At 45.2% G+C, this 17,740-nt stretch overlaps 1 protein-coding gene across 1 annotated transcript; it reads left to right on the forward strand.

The window, feature by feature from the left end:
• The first annotated feature begins 5,304 nt into the window (after nt 1-5,304).
• Nucleotides 5,305-5,730, forward strand: LOC109764881 (nuclear transcription factor Y subunit C-3-like). The gene has a single exon (XM_020296675.2). The coding sequence runs from the start codon at nt 5,305-5,307 to the stop codon at nt 5,728-5,730; it is 426 nt and encodes a 141-aa protein (XP_020152264.2).
• The last annotated feature ends 12,010 nt before the right edge of the window (nt 5,731-17,740 follow it).

The raw sequence follows: 17,740 nt of genomic DNA on the forward strand, positions 1-17,740 counted from the left end.
ATCTAGCCTTCCCCAAGTTGCTTTCCACTCAAATCCCATTCCAAATCCTTGAGAGAGAGATCCTGGATATCTAACCGAGTATCCAACACGCTCTAAGGCTGTGTGTTGGCATGGTATCCGGTGTACTATGAATTTTGCATGGCCCATTGAGCCATCCCTCCAATACGGTTCCACGCCCTGTAGTGGGCTTTGGTTTCTTTGTAATTGGATCGGGTGACTTACGTGAGTACACCCTTTTAGTTCGGACGGGGGGTTTAGTGAGAGCCGGAGGATCCCAGAATTTTGTTTGGGTTTTCCAGGCGCTTTCCATCGCACAGTACTTCTGTACTATGGACGCCAAGTCAGCGAAGTGTGCTATGTCACGGCGACTTATGGCGTTGAGGATTCCCTTGTCCGTGCAATTTTTGCAAAAGAATGAAATTGCGTCTTCCTCGCGACAGTCCTTGACCTTGCTCATTACAAGGAGGAATCTGGCCCAATAGTGATGTACTGTCTCTTGGGGCTCTTGTCTAATGTGGGAAAGATCACTTATGTCTGGGTGGGTGGGTAGATTTAGGTCCAAACCCTGACCCGGTCTGAGTCCCAGGGGCAGAGGAGTTTCCGAGCTTGGCAGTTCGGGCTCCGGGATGTTGCCCAATAGTTCTGGCCCGCTGTTCGATTCTAGGTTCGAAGCTTGGGCCATGTCCTCCCGTAGACGGGTATTCGGCTTGGAGAGCTCAGGAATCCGGACATAGTTTGTCCTCAAAATAGAGGAAGAATCGCTGCATTGCTCCTCCACCACCGCTGTCTGATGGGTGACTGGCGGAGAGTTAATCTCCCTTTGGTCGGGTTTAAGCCCGATCCAATCATAGTCCGTAGCGACTCCCAGGGCGGCGATGCAATCCAAGAGCTCGTTCAAGGAAGAGAGCTCCATTGGATCCATCTGCTCGGTGAATCCCGAGCCGACGTGGAGGCTGTTTTTGATGACCCAAGAAGTCATCGTCGGCGCGACGGCCGAACGGGCGGTCATGACGAAGCCGCCTAGTCGGAGAGTTTGGCATACAGCCAGGGCTCCCCCAGAGGTAATGTTGTCCTTGACAACAAGACGAGCCATCAAGCCTTATCGTGATGGCACAGTGGAAATCTTAATGAAAGCACCAATGTCGGTGTCAAAACCGGCGGATCTCGGGTAGGGGGTCCCGAACTGTGCGTCTAAGGCTAATAGTAACAGGAGGCGGGGGACACAATGTTTACCCAGGTTCGGGCCCTCTCGATGGAGGTAATACCCTACTTCCTGCTTGATTGATCTTGATGATATGAGTATTACAAGAGTTGATCTACCACGAGATCGTAGAGGCTAAACCCTAGAAGCTAGCCTATGATTATGATTGTTGTTGTCCTACGGACTAAACCCTCCGGTTTATATAGACACCGGAGGGGTCTAGGGTTACATAGAGTCGGTTACAAGGGAGGAGATCTACATATCCGAATTGCCAAGCTTGCCTTCCACGCAAAGGAGAGTCCCACCCGGACACGGGACGAAGTCTTCAATCTTGTATCTTCATAGTCCAACAGTCCGGCCAAAGTATATAGTCCGGCTGTCCGAGGACCCCCTAATCCAGGACTCCCTCACCCGGCACCAGCAGCGCCTCCTGTACAGAACCAGTGACCAAGAGGAAGCGCGGCCCGACCAGGCTGGCCCGCACGCCGAATAGGGGAGGAGGGGAGGCGCCAGATCGCCGCACCGACCGCCGCCGCCGGCCGCCAACGACCACCGGATCCCGCCGCCCGCGGCCGGGAGGCCAGATCCACCGCCCGCACGGCTGCTAGCCGTCCGTGCCTTGCCAATGGAGCCGCCGCTCCAGATCTGGGGTTCCCCATGCAGGGGGGGGGGGAGGGGAGGATGAGGAGGGGCGGCTAGGTTGGGCTAGCTGCCATCTACCCGTGCATGCTCATTGAGCCAGAGTCTTTCCCTTCGTCATTCTCACCTCGCCACGGGCAAGACCACCCAAATGTTGGATGTTGGATGGCTCGGGTGGTTGAAGGTGGAGCCCTGTATTACAAATTGTCAGTGCTTTCGGTGTTGTTGTTGTGACCTTTTGAGTTTGCCTCAGTGCTGGCCTCTGGTGGTCTGTCCTGCCTTGTCAGTCTCTCTCCTTTGCTTGTGTTGCCGTGTACTTTCTCCGCCCCACAATATAAGACGTCGCCGAGTCGGGTATGTTGGATGATGTTCATAAGCCGATGATCATTGACAGGGCTCGCTCTGCTCTCTTGAAAAGCTCCTCTGTCGTGCTGGTTCAAATCTTAACTAACATAATAAATCTCGTAAGGACGAGTTGCAGCGGTCACGTGTTGGTTCATGTGGTGGGAGCGGCGGCAGAAAGTTCATAACTGTGGCACTTTCATCCAAGCACTTGCTCTGAATCATCATCGGGCAACAAGTATTGTAGCATATCCGATAAAAGATGAGAGATGGAACAGACCACCGGCGGGAAGTCTGAAACTTTAATGTGGACGCCTCATTCTCTCTTGCCGACTCAATGGGAACCTGCAGCGCAATTATAAGGGATGATGCCGGTGACTGTCGTGGCAAAGACCTCCTCCATGGGACCTATATGCTTAATGTCCCACGGTGAGTCCATAACTCTAAAGTGTAGTTCCCTTGCACGGTAAATGGGCATTCAAAAACAGCCTGACTTTTTACAGTTGGTTGATTATCCTGGTGTGCTTGAGATCTCTTGTTAGTTTTTTTAGGCAATCTCGTGAAGCCTTATTGAACGGATGAACAAAAGATCACCGGGTTGACCTAAATAAACATGACGGCCAACCCCCAATTTCAAAACATGCTTTGCTAAATTGCGAGTCTCAAAATTCAAGCCCTAAGCTCATGAACGAAATTACATAAAATAAAACTACTAGAATACTCTATGATTCCATGTATGATAGCTCCATACGTTGTTGCACTGCGATTCTTGATGTCATCAACCACCACCTTGCAGTCGGATGCAACATGGATCCGTTGCAAATTCAGATCCTCCGGCAGAGCCGGGGCTTCCATAACGGCAAGTTCTTCAAGTGTTGTCGGGTCAGTAATTTCTCTTGTTACAATGGCCAAAGCTCCCCCAGAAAATACCTTCATGATCTCTACTAATCTCGGCAACAATACCCATGTCGGCACCCCTCCTGACCTCTGAATCAACATTCACCTTCGCTAGGTCCCCAGGTGGAGGAGTCGACTGAGTCGGCCGCGATGGGGGCACATTTCCCGTTGCCCTTGTCGGTTTGTCCAGAATCTGGAGGTCATTCAAATAAGCTTCAATAAAAAGATGTGCTTCATAGCTGGCTTTCCTCCTCGCTCCCCAAATTGCCCTAAGTGTAGCCACCATGCGAATAAATTCACTGTGGGATAAAGAATCATGCAAGGCAAAAATAAAGCTTTTGCCGTCAGCAATCTGATGCTGGCACATTTGCTCTACTAAGCCCTCTTCTGCCAATGCCCACACACTTCGTGCCATCAGTGCATGCCTCCAGGAGACCTCTTCTTACTATGGCGGTCGTTTTGGCCGCACATGAGTTGTGTCTGATGGTTTTGGGCCTTGGCTCTCTTTTGTCTCGTTCAGAAGATGGTCTATGATATTGGGAGTGTGTGTGTTTGTCTAAATCCTACCCCCGAGCTCTAATTTTTTGTGTTTGCATTTGGTTTTTACTCTTGTTTTAATGAAACAAGAGATGTATGGTTTTAAGATCCAAATTTCCTCATTAGCTTAATCAACTCTCTTCTTTTTAATGCAATTTTGGAAAAGCTCCCTATCCTATGACAAGATTTCGCAGAACAAAATGTTGATTCGCCAATAATAGAAGAACATTTGTTATCTCAAAATGTATCTTCTATATCTAAATAGGTAGCATCCGCTAACCTCATTTTCTCAACACACACATGCCACTTCATCATGTAAACATCCATGAAAAAAAAATCACCTGAACATGCGAACATGCATGGAAAAAGGCCCAGCACAATAACTAAATACAATAAATCATATATTATTTTAGTTTTAGTTATCATAATATGCATCCAAACATTCATCTCCACAATAAGCAATATCATATAAGTATATTGCAACCAATTCCCTTCACAACGCGTGGGATATTATCTAGTTTTACTAATATGTGGCACCCTAGTCAACAATTACATGAAAACATGAACATGTTCAATATAGACTTCGGATGCTAGAGCTTTTATATTACTGCTCTATAAGTTTACCTGGAAGATAAATGACAGATGCAATTATTGATGAGGTCTATTAGTTCATGTGCACATGTACACCCATCATCCATATATACAAGACTTTGGGTCGGCTCTTAGTGAATAGCAAGACAGAGCGGTAGTTCAAAATTGCTCGCTTCTATCAGCTAACTTTTAGCTAGGAGAACTAGAGAAACGGAGGAGTGTGATGAGGACACTAAGAGGCATCCAATGATGTTAATGTGTCTATTCAAATGGGATGCACCGAGAATTTAAACGTCAGACAGTTAGCGAATTCATGTTGTTGTTGTTTAGCGTGTCTACCAAAGATGGATCGGACGACTTCCGGTTTTCTCTTTTTATTTTGTGTGCTTCTTGTTTCCCATATCCATCATTTCATCGTTGTGCCCTCGTGCCTCAAACCTAGACATGTCTAAAAATGCACGTGCCAACTTAAATGCCATGTGGTCAGTGTGGATCCACGTACTATTAATCTACCGGTGCACCCATGACCATGTGGTCACTGTGGTGTGGTGTGTTGCCGATTTTGTGCCCCTCCACATGCATGCTTTCTACTATGGCGCCAAATGGCACATTATCATACCTCAGGGGAAAATAAAAGCCAGGCACGGTACCTTGTTTGTTTTGTATACCTTGTACTGCCAATAACGGTATATGCGACACAGAATAGAATATACTACTACACTAACTTTATGTCTTGAAACTGCGCTTTACACCGGTGATTACGTATGACGACAACGACGCCTTCCAAATACGGACGCTCCTAGTCCTCGGTGCGATCGCGATCCCAACCACCGTCTCTTGCGGTTTGTTTACGTGATCTCTGTACGATCGACCGATCGCTGTCGAGACTGCCGGCCGCGGCCACGCCGCTCGGTTGCCGGCCGGCCATGGAGCCGCGACGGCCACGCGCTCCCTTGTTCGCGGGGTCAAGCGGCATGGGGATATAAGGTCCGTCAATGGCCGCGGTCGAATGAGAATTGCACCGTCCATTTGTTAGAGCTTAGCTACCCAGCAGCCTAGCACGTACGGCGAGGCGACTGAACGACGGCGGCGAGAGGATGAGGCTGCCGAGCCCGTACTCGGGGGTGTTCAGGGGCGGGGCGACGGCGAGGACGGGCCCGCACGCGCTGCCGCTGGCGCGGATCAAGAAGATCATGAAGCGGTCGGCGCGGGACGGCAGCGGCGGCGACGGCGCCGGGGCGAGGATGATCTCGTGCGAGGCGCCGGTGGTGTTCTCCAGGGCGTGCGAGCTGTTCGTCGCCGAGCTGACGCGCGCCGCCTGGGACGCCACGCTTGAGGGCCGGCGCCGGACCATGCACGCCGAGGACGTCGCCGCCGCCGTCAGGGACACCAACGTCTTCGACTTCCTCGTCGACGTCGTCAAGGCCGGGCCGAGTGACGATGGCGTCAAAGCTGGGGACGGTGAAGGCAGCGTCACGCCTGCCATTGGTGTCCACGGCGGCATGCAGGGTCGTAGGTTGTGATTATGAAATCAAACTATGCCGCGATTAATTGCACTAATAGGATACAAATGTTTCATGATCACAAGCTACATGAAAGATTCAAGATTCATATAGCTTTTCTACCAAAAAAGAAAGAAAAGGAAATGCTTAATATCAACCGGTGGATCGCAACGGCCGTGTCCGCCACCTTCCCTGGATGACACGCCTCAAGTGAGGGCCTATGTACCATCCTTCATGCAACAGGGGCCATGCTTCTGAAACATATGTGGTGTTGCAATGGTCTACGACGGGTTTATGTTTTACAATAAAACTTCTCTTGCAAAAATAATGTGTAACAAGACCTTAGTTGGAAAAAATTGCAACAAAACCTCGGTTCCAAAAATGTTTTTGCAACAAAACAGTTGTTGCAAAAAAAAACTGCAACAATACCTGGGTCGCAGAAAGTTTGCTGCAACAAGACCTGTGTTGCAGTGGTGGAGGCACTCTCTGCCGATCGATGTGGCAGATCTGATGGCTCGCGACCCGGCGGATGCGTAGAACACCCCCAAAAAAAACCCTATTAGCTCTGCTCTTTTTTTCTTTTTTGCGAACTCGGTATTCCTCAGTTCTCTGAATATCCGAATCACTGCAATCGATTTTGTGTGAGAAGAATGAAGCCCCAAGCTATAGATGGAAATGTCGCAGCTGTTGGGTTACGTAGTAATTTCAAAAAAAAATCCTACGCACACGCAGGATCATGGTGATGCATAGTAACGAGAGGGGAGAGTGTGTCCACGTACCCTCGTAGACCGAAAGCGGAAGCGTTAGCACAACGCGGTTGATGTAGTCGTACGTCTTCACGATCCGACCGATCAAGTACCAAACGCACGGCACCTCCGAGTTCTGCACACGTTCAACTCGATGACGTCCCTCGAACTCCGATCCAGCCGAGCTTTGAGGGAGAGTTCCGTCAGCACGACGGTGTGGTGACGATTATGATGTTCTACCGACGCAGGGCTTCGCCTAAGCACCGCTACGATATTATCGAGGCGGATTATGGTGGAGGGGGGCACCGCACACGGCTAAGAGATCGAGAGATTAATTGTTGTGTCTATGGGATGCCCCCTACCCCCGTATATAAAAGAGCAAGGGGGGAGGAGGCCGGCCCTATAGGAGGGGCGCGCCAAGGGAGTAGGATTCCTACTCCTAGTTGGAGTAGGTTTCCTGCTTTCCTAGTCCAACTAGGAGAAGGGGGAAAGGGGGGGAAGAGGAAAAGGAAGGGAGAGGGGGGCCGCGCTCCAAACCCCTTGTCCAATTCGGACTGGGCTTGGGAGGGGCGTGCGCCACCTCCTGGCTGCTGCCTCTCCTTCCCACTAAGGCCCATTAAGGCCCAATACTTCTTTCCCGTATTCCCGTAACTCCCGGGTAATCCGAAAAATACCCGAATCACTCGGAACCTTTCCGATGTCCGAATATAGTCGTCCAATATATCAATCTTTACGTCTCGATCATTTCGAGACTCCTCGTCATGTCCCCGATCTCATCCGGAACTCCGAACTACCTTCGGTACATCAAAACACATAAACTCATAATATAACCGTCATCGAACTTTAAGCGTGTGGACCCTACGGGTTCGAGAACTATGTAGACATGACCGAGACACGTCTCCGGTCAATAACCAATAGCGGAACCTAGATACTCATATTGGCTCCCACATATTCTACGAAGATCTTTATCGGTCAGACCGCATAACAACATACGTTGTTCTCTTTGTCATCGGTATGTTACTTGCCCGAGATTCGATCGTCGTCTCAATACCTAGTTCAATCTCGTTACCGGCAAGTCTCTTTACTCGTTCCGTAATACATCATCCCGCAAAAAACTCATTAGTTGCAATGCTTGCAAGGCTTAAGTGATGTGCATTACCGAGAGGGCCCAGAGATACCTCTCCGACAATCAGAGTGACAAATCCTAATCTCGAAATACGCCAACCCAACAAGTACCTTCGGAGACACCTGTAGAGCACCTTTATAGTCACCCAGTTACGTTGTGTTGTTTGGTAGCACACAAAATGTTCCTCCGGTAAACGGGAGTTGCATAATCTCATAGTCATAGGAACATGTATATGTCATGAAGAAAGCAATAGCAACATACTAAACGATCAAGTGCTAAGCTAACGGAATGGGTCAAGTCAATCATATCGTTCTCCTAATGATGTGATCCCGTTAATCAAATGACAACTCATGTCTATGGCTAGGAAACTCAACCATCTTTGATTAACGAGCTAGTCAAGTAGAGGCATACTAGTGATACTATGTTTGTCTATGTATTCACACATGTATCAAGTTTCCGATTAATACAATTCTAGCATGAATAATAAACATTTATCATGAAATAAGGAAATAAATAATAACTTTATTATTGCTTCTAGGGCATATTTCATTCAGTCTCCCACTTGCACTAGAGTGAATAATCTAGTTCACATCGCCATGTGATTTAACATCAATAGTTCACATCACCATGTGATTAACACCCATAGTTCACATCGTCATGTGACCAACACCCAAAGGGTTTACTAGAGTCAATAATCTAGTTCACATCGCTATGTGATTAACACCCAAAGAGTACTAAGGTGTGATCATGTTTTGCTTGTGAGATAATTTTAGTCAACGGGTCTGTCACATTCAGATCCGTAAGTATTTTGCAAATTTCTATGTCTACAATGCTCTGCACGGAGCTACTCTAGCTAATTGCTCCCACTTTCAATATGTATCTAGATCGAGACTTAGAGTCATCCAGATCTGTGTCAAAACTTGCATCGACGTAACTCTTTACGACGAACCTTTTGTCACCTCCATAACCGAGAAATATTTCCTTATTCCACTAAGGATAATTTTGACCGCCGTCCAGTGATCTACTCCTAGATCACTATTGTACCCTCTTGCCAAAATCATGGTGAGGTACACAATAGGTCTGGTACACAACATAGCATACTTTATAGAACCTATGATTGAGGCATAGGAAATGACTTTCATTCTCTTTTCTATTTTTTGTTGTGGTCGGGTTTTGAGTCTTTACTCAACTTTATACTTTGCAATACAGGCAAGAACTCTTTCTTTGACTGTTCCATTTTGAACTACTTCAAAATCTTGTCAAGGTATGTACTCATTGGAAAAACTTATCAAGAGTCTTGATTTATCTCTATAAATCTTGATGCTCAATATGTAAGCAGCTTCACCGAGGTCTTTCTTTGAAAAACTCCTTTCAAACACTCCTTTATGCTTTGCACAATAATTCTACATTATTTCCGATCAACAATATGTCATTCACATATACTTATCAGAAATGATGTAGTGCTCCCACTCACTTTCTTGTAAATACAGGCTTCACCGCAAGTCTGTATAAAACTATATGCTTTGATCAACTTATCAAAGCGTATATTCCAACTCCGAGATGCTTGCACCAGTCCATAGATGGATCGCTGGAGCTTGCATATTTTGTTAGCACTTTTAGGATTGACAAAACCTTCTGGTTGCATCATATACAACTCTTCTTTAATAAATCCATTAAAGAATGCAGTTTTGTTTATCCATTTGCCAGATTTCATAAAATGCGGCAATTGCTAACATGATTCGGACAGACTTAAGCATAGATACGAGTGAGAAACTCTCATCGTAGTCAACACCTTGAACTTGTCGAAAACCTTTTGCGACAATTCTAGCTTTGTAGATAGTAACACTACTATCAGCGTCCGTCTTTCTCTTGAAGATCCATTTAATCTCAATGGCTCGCCGATCATTGGGCAAGTCAATCAAAGTCCATACTTTGTTCTCATACATGGATCCCATCTCAGATTTCATGGCCTCAAGCCATTTTGCAAAATCTGGGCTCATCATCGCTTCCTCATAGTTCGTAGGTTCGTCATGGTCAAGTAACATGACCTCCAGAACTGGATTACCGTACCACTCTGGTGCGGATTTCATTCTGGTTGACCTACGAGGTTCGGTAGTAACTTGATCTTGAAGTTACATGATCATCATCATTAGCTTCCTCACTAATTGGTGTAGGAGTGACAAGAACAGATTTCTGTGATGAACTACTTTCCAATAAGGGAGCAGGTACAGTTACCTCATCAAGTTATACTTTCCTCCCACTCACTTCTTTCGAGAGAAACTCCTTCTCCAGAAAGATTCCGAATTTAGCAACAAAAGTCTTGCCTTCGGATCTGTGATAGAAGGTGTACCCAACAGTCTCCTTTGGGTATCCTATGAAGACACATTTATCCGATTTGGGTTCGAGCTTATCAGGTTGAAGCTTTTTCACATAAGCATCACAACCCCAAACTTTAATAAACGGCAACTTTGGTTTCTTGCCAAACCACATTTCATATTGTGTCGTCTCAACGGACTTAGACGGTGCCCTTTTTAACGTGGATGCAGCTGTCTTTAATACATAACCCCAAAACGATAGTGGTAAATCGGTAAGAGACATCATAGATTGCACCATATCTAATAAAGTACGGTTACGATGTTCGGACACACCATTACACTGTGGTGTTCCAGGTGGCGTGAGCAGTGAAACTATTTCACATTGTTCTAACTGAAGACCAAACTCGTAACTCAAATACTCTTCTCCACGATCAGATCGTTGAAACTTTATTTCTTGTTACGATGATTTTCCACTTCACTCTGAAATTATATGAACTTTTCAAATGTTTCAGACTTCTGTTTCATTAAGTAGATATACCCATATCTTCTCAAATCATCTGTGAAGGTCAGAAAATAATGATACCCGCTACGAGCCTCAATATTCATCAGACCACATACATCAGTATGTATGATTTCCAACAAATCTGTTGCTTGCTCCATTGTTCCGGAGAACGGCGTTTTAGTCATCTTGCCCAAGAGGCATGGTTCGCAAGCATCAAGTGATTTATAATCAAGTGATTCCAAAATCCCATCAGCCAGGAGTTTCTTCATGCGCTTTACACCAACATGACCTAAACGACAGTGCCACAAATAAGTTCCACTATCATTATTAACTTTGCATCTTTTGGCTTCAATATTATGAATATGTGTATCACTACGATCGAGATCCAACAAACCATTTTCATTGGGTGTATGACCATAGAAGGTTTTATTCATGTAAATAGAACAACAATTATTCTCTAACTTAAATGAATAACCGTATTGCAATAAACATGATCAAATCATATTCATGCTCAACGCAAACACCAAATAACACTTATTTAGGTTCAACACTAATCCCGAAAGTGTAGGGAGCGTGCGATGATGATCATATCAATCTTGGAACCACTTCCAACACACATCGTCACTTCACCCTTAACTAGTCTCTGTTCATTCCGCAACTCCTGTTTCGAGTTACTACTCTTAGTAACTGAACCAGTATCAAATACCGAGGGGTTGCTACGAACACTAGTAAAATACACATCAATAATATGTATATCAAATATACCTTTGTTCACTTTGCCATCCTTCTTATCCGCCAAATACTTGGGGCAGTTCCGCTTCCAGTGACCAGTCCCTTTGCAGTAGAAGCACTTAGTCTCAGGCTTAGGACCAGACTTGGGCTTCTTCACTTGAGTAGCAACTTGCTTGCCGTTCTTCTTGAAGTTCCCCTTCTTCCCTTTGCCGTTTTTCTTGAAACTAGTGGTCTCGTCAACCATCAACACTTGATGTTTTTCTTGATTTCTACCTTCGTCGATTTCAGCATCACGAAGAGCTTGGGAATTATTTCCGTTATCCCTTGCATATTATAGTTCATCACGAAGTTCTACTAACTTGGTGATGGTGACTAGAGAATTTTGCCAATCACTATCTTACCTGGAAGATTAACTCCCACTTGATTCAAGCGATTGTAGTACCCAGACAATCTGAGCACATGCTTACTGCTTGAGCTATTCTCCTCCATCTTTTAGCTATAGAACTTGTTGGAGACTTCATATCTCTCAACTCGGGTATTTGCTTGAAATATTAACTTCAACTCCTGGAACATCTCATATGGTCCATGACGTTCAAAACGTCTTTGAAGTCCCGATTCTAAGCCGTTAAGCATGGTGCACTAAACTATCAAGTAGTCATCATATTGAGCTAGCCAAACGTTCATAACGTCTGCATTTGCTCCTGCAATAGGTCTGTCACCTAGCGGTGCATCAAGGACATAATTCTTCTGTGCAGCAATGAGGATAAACCTCAGATCACGGACCCAGTCCGCATCATTGCTACTATCATCTTTCAACTTAGTTTTCTCTAGGAACATACATAAAACATAGGGAAGCAACAACGCGAGCTATTGATCTACAACATAGATATGCTAATACTACTAGGACTAAGTTCATGATAAATTAAAGTTCAATTAATCATATTACTTAAGAACTCCCACTTAGATAGACATCCCTCTAATCCTCTAAGTGATCACGTGATCCAAATCAACTAAACCATGTCCGATCATCACGTGAGATGGAGTAGTTTCAATGGTGAACATCACAATGTTGATCATATCTACTATATGATTCACGCTCGACCTTTCGGTCTCAGTGTTCCGAGGCCATATCTGTTATATGCTAGGCTCGTCAAGTTTAACCTGAGTATTCCGCGTGTGCAACTGTTTTGCACCCGTTGTATTTGAACGTAGAGCCTATCACACCCGATCATCACGTGGTGTCTCAGCATGAAGAACTTTCGCAACGGTGCATACTTAGGAAGAACACTTATAACTTGATAATTTAGTGAGAGATCATCTTATAAAGCTACCACCGAACTAAGCAAAATAAGATGTATAAAAGATAAACATCACATGCAATCATAATATGTGACATGATATGGCCATCATCATCTTGTGCCTTTGATCTCCATCTCCAAAGCATCGTCATGATCTCCATCGTCACCGGCATGACACCATGATCTCCATCATCTTGATCTATATCAATGTGTCGTCACATGATCGTCTCGCCAACTATTGCTCTTGCAAATATTGCTATCGCATAGCGATAAAGTAAATCGCATAGCGATAAAGTAAAGCAATTATTTGGCGCTTGCATCTTATGCAATAAAGAGACAACCATAAAACTTTTGCCAATTGCCGATAACTTCAACAAAACATGATCATCTCATACAACAATTTATATCTCATCACATCTCGACCATATCACATCACAACATGCCCTGCAAAAACAAGTTAGACATCCTCTACTTTGTTGTTGCAAGTTTTACGTGGCTGCTACGGGCTGAGCAAGAACCGTTCTTACCTACGCATCAAAACCACAACGATAGTTCGTCAAGTTAGTGTTGTTTCAACCTTCTCAAGGACCGGGCGTAGCCACACTCGGTTCAACTAAAGTGGAGAAACTGACACCCGCTAGTCACCTGTGTGCAAAGCACGGCAGTAAAACCAGTCTCGCGTAAGCGTATGCGTAATATCGGTCCGGGGCGCTTCATCCAACAATACCGCCGAACCAAAGTATGACATGCTGGTAAGCAGTATGACTTATATCGCCCACAACTCACTTGTGTTTTCCTACGCACACGCAAGATCATGGTGATACATAGCAATGAGAGGGGCGAGTGTGTCCACGTACCCTTGTAGACCAAAAGCGGAAGCGTTAGCACAACGCGGTTGATGTAGTCGTACGTCTTCACGATCCGACCGATCAAGTACCGAACGCACGGCACCTCCGAGTTCTGCACACGTTCAACTCGATGACGTCCCTCGAACTCCGATCCAGCCGAGCTTTGAGGGAGAGTTCCGTCAGCACGACGGCGTGGTGACGATGATGATGTTCTACCGATGCAGGGCTTCGCCTAAGCACCGCTACGATATTATCGAGGCAGATTATGGTGGAGGGGGGCACCGCACACGGCTAAGAGATCAAGAGATCAATTGTTGTGCTTATGGGGTGCCCCCCTGCCCCCATATATAAAGGAGCAAGGGAGGAGGAGGCCGGCCCTAGGAGGGCCGCGCCAAGGGAGTAGGATTCCTACTCCTAGTTGGAGTAGGTTTCCTCCTTTCCTAGTCCAACTAGGAGAAGGGGGGAAAGGGGGAAGAGGAGAAGGAAGGGAGAGGGGGGGCGCGCCCCAAACCTCTTGTCCAATTCGGACTGGGCTTGGGAGGGGCGCGCGCCACCTCCTGGCTGCTGCCTCTCCTTCCCACTAAGGCCCATTAAGGCCCAATACTTCTTTCCCGTATTCCCGTAACTCCCGGTACTCCGAAAAATACCCGAATCACTCGGAACCTTTCCGATGTCCGAATATAGTCGTCCAATATATCGATCTTTACGTCTCGATCATTTAGAACTCATCGTCATGTCCCCGATCTCATCCGGGACTCCGAACTACCTTCGGTACATCAAAACACATAAACTCATAATATAACCGTCATCGAACTTTAAGCGTGCGGACCCTACGGGTTCGAGAACTATGTAGACATGACCGAGACACGTCTCCGGTCAATAACCAATAGCGGAACCTGGATGCTCATATTGGCTCCCACATATTCTACGAAGATCTTTATCGGTCAGACCGCATAACAACATACGTTGTTCCCTTTGTCATCGGTATGTTACTTGCCCGAGATTCGATCGCCGGTATCTCAATACCTAGTTCAATCTCGTTACCGGCAAGTCTCTTTACTCGTTTCGTAATACATCATCCCGCAACAAAATCATTAGTTGCAATGCTTGCAAGGCTTAAGTGATGTGCATTACCGAGAGGGCCCAGAGATACCTCTCCGACAATCGGAGTGACAAATCCTAATCTCAAAATACGCCAACCCAACAAGTACCTTTGGAGACACCTGTAGAGCACCTTTATAATCACCCAGTTACGTTGTGACGTTTGGTAGCACACAAAGTGTTCCTCCGATAAACAGGAGTTGCATAATCTCATAGTCATAGGAACATGTATAAGTCATGAAAAAAGCAATAGCAACATACTAAACGATCAAGTGCTAAGCTAACGGAATGGGTCAAGTCAATCATATCATTCTCCTAATGATGTGATCCCGTTAATCAAATGACAACTCATGTCTATGGCTAGGAAACTCAACCATCTTTGATTAACGAGCTAGTCAAGTAGAGGCATACTAGTGACACTATGTTTGTCTATGTATTCACACATGTATCAACTTTCCGGTTAATACAATTCTAGCATGAATGATAAATATTTATCATGAAATAAGGAAATAAATAATAACTTTATTATTGCCTCTAGGGCATATTTTCTTCAGCAGCGTCCCCAGTAAGGGTGAAAGATGAAGATCGGGAGATGAAGGCCGCGTGGAGCCCCGGTCGCTGTCCGCGACAATCTCGACTAGAAACTTGTCAATGCATGCAGAGTTGCAGGTTGTGGTTATGAAATCAAACAATGCCTTGATTAATTGCACTAGTTGGATATTTTTTTGCATGTTTACCAATTATTGGATCATATTACAAAAATTCATATAGCTTTTCTATGATGTAACCAAATAACTTCTTTATCTCTATTAGATGTTAATTTCTTGCTCTTCGCAAAAAAAGCTATTCCCACTATAAAATAATGTAGAATGAATTCCTGTCATTACCCCTTATTTTAACACTTTTTACACTAATTAACCCCATTTAACAAAGTTTCATCCAGATTACCCCATTTAGCAAATGTTTTGCCAGTTTTTACCACAATAATTCTTTTCAGAGCGATCTGCCAGCTAACTCCCTGCGATCAGATTCATCTTGGCGTTTTTTCCAATGCCCGGACCGGTCACTTGGTTTAGCCGCACCTGTTTTTTTTTCTCATGGCTGTCAGGTGTATGTGTGCACCACATCGCAGGAAAAACGAACAGTTATCATGAGCGGTCAAGTACGTTTAATTTTGCATTGTGGGTTGTGGTTCGTAGGTTTAATGTGATGATATTTTAGTTTTCTTCCTTCATGCAAAACATAGGAGGAAGCATTTATTTTACGCTTTGGGAGATCATCAGATAAAAACATCACATCCTATTTTATAGGTCCGCAGTGCTAACGTTGAACATGTGTTTTTTAGTTGGGCGCCAATGATGTGTGTCCGTTTAAAATTAGTACTACCAATTATTAACATAATAGGACGTTTTTTGTTTTAATAGAAATGTATGCTTGGGCACTTAGTCTCGACTCTCAAGTAAAACACGATCTTTGCAAGAAGGCTCTTAAAAATAAGGGGTAAAAACAGTTAAGATTGTCACTAAATGGGGTAATCTAGATGAAAATTTGTTAAATGGGGAACCAATGTAAAAAAATGCTAAATTAGGGGATAAAAACCGGAATTCATTCAATAATATAAGATTCAGGGGGAGGTCGACAATAGGCAGGAGATGATGACACCACAGCTGGTGGGAGTGAGTCGGAGGCTTGACGGATTCAGGGGGAGGTCGCAAACACTGACAAAGTAGGGCTTAGAGGGATGAGCGGGGATGGGGACGGCACAACGGAGGCGGCTGCTTGGCAATGTCGGCCGACCGTGGGTGGTGGCGACATGCGTTAGGCCGTGACAGGATGGTTGATGGAGGTGGAAGATGAACTGTGCAGCCAGGGAAGGAGGAAGATGAATCCACAACCCTTCTATTTACCAAGTGAGTCTGCACAGAATGCTACGAAACATAAGAATCATTTTGAATCCCATTGGCACCCGGATTCAGCTTCTTTCGAACTAGCAAATGCACTTTCAGAGCCAACAACGGATCGGCTTGGCCCATTCCCCATCTCGGGAAGAAAGAGTACCTAGATCTGCATCTACTAAGTATACCCTGAAATTCATGTTATGATCCGGTCTTTCCCAAAGCTAGGGCTTCTTTTCCCATCCCTATCCTCCGCGTCAATCTGTACCGGACCCAGAGTCAAAACTAAAAAGGGAATGATGGCTCTAGCAATGCCGACCGAAACAAGAAAATCGGTTTACTGATGCATAGGTGGTTCCTATATCGATAGTGTTGAACCTGCTAGATATCAGATAGTGAAACCCAACCCCTAAAAGAGACATGTCAAAAGAAATCCATACTATCCACATCGACCGACCCCCTAGGATAAATACATGTGGTTTACATGAATTTTCATCTTACATAACTAGTTGGCGGTGACGGTTTCGTATGAAGTAGAGAATTTTCTATCACAATGCATTGGAACTTTACTCAAGCACATATCGTACACAACCACCAGCTGCTTGCACGACATTCAGTTGGACATAAATGGGAGCAAGATATTATTGCATGCACTGAATTTATGTGTTTATGACCCATTGTTGTGTGTTCACCTCAGTTGGTGTAGTTACCACCACCACAATGGAGAAACAAATTACAATACAATTGCACTCTACTTGACTTGGGTAGTTGAGTACATGTGTTAACGTGGATCACCAAATCATGTGGTTATGTTCAGCTCGACCGGTGCAACAACCTCCTAGAATTGAATTAATTAAGCAGCACAAGGTATGTGTTATATATATGTGAAGCTCCTACCTTGAGCTGGATCGATAGACCAAGAGAAAAAGATCGATGCAACAAAGGTAATTTGTTGAGTTTGTGAGCTCACCTAGAGCTGTGCAGAGTGCAGACTATAGAGATGGGTGTGGGAGGTGTCGGTAAAATGTTGGCCACACCCGCCGAATCTAGTTTTTCCACATGTATGTTGGGGTTCCAGGTCTATCTTGACAGTATATTCGTTGGAGGTCCATGCAGCAGTTCGACTTCCCCGTGCGGCAAATTCTCCAAAAGAAACCTGCATGGATGCACGACTGTTGCTCTGGCCGTGGATTGAACACGTACATACTAGCTGCTGGTTCAATGTGTCCATTGACCCCCTTGCCCAAGGCATGCTCTTGGAACTTTCAGTTTTCTTGGGTTTTCCATTTCATGCATGTGCATGACGCACATCTTCTTCTAGTCTTTCTAGCAGTCCTGCCGTATTTGTACCTATTCTGAACGATGTTCAACAATGACGCGCAGTCACTGAAAAATCATGAAAATCAATGGGACCGACGATAAATCCGGAAATATCAAAATACTTCTGCCGAACAATGCTCACATGTAC

Source organism: Aegilops tauschii, chromosome 1 (assembly GCF_002575655.3).
Source record: "Aegilops tauschii subsp. strangulata cultivar AL8/78 chromosome 1, Aet v6.0, whole genome shotgun sequence".
NCBI classification, from domain to species: domain Eukaryota; kingdom Viridiplantae; phylum Streptophyta; class Magnoliopsida; order Poales; family Poaceae; genus Aegilops; species Aegilops tauschii.

What these genes read in the sequence shown, in the direction of transcription:
- LOC109764881 (XM_020296675.2), top strand. Translation starts at nt 5,305, where the DNA reads ATGAGGCTGCCGAGCCCGTACTCGGGGGTGTTCAGGGGCGGGGCGACG.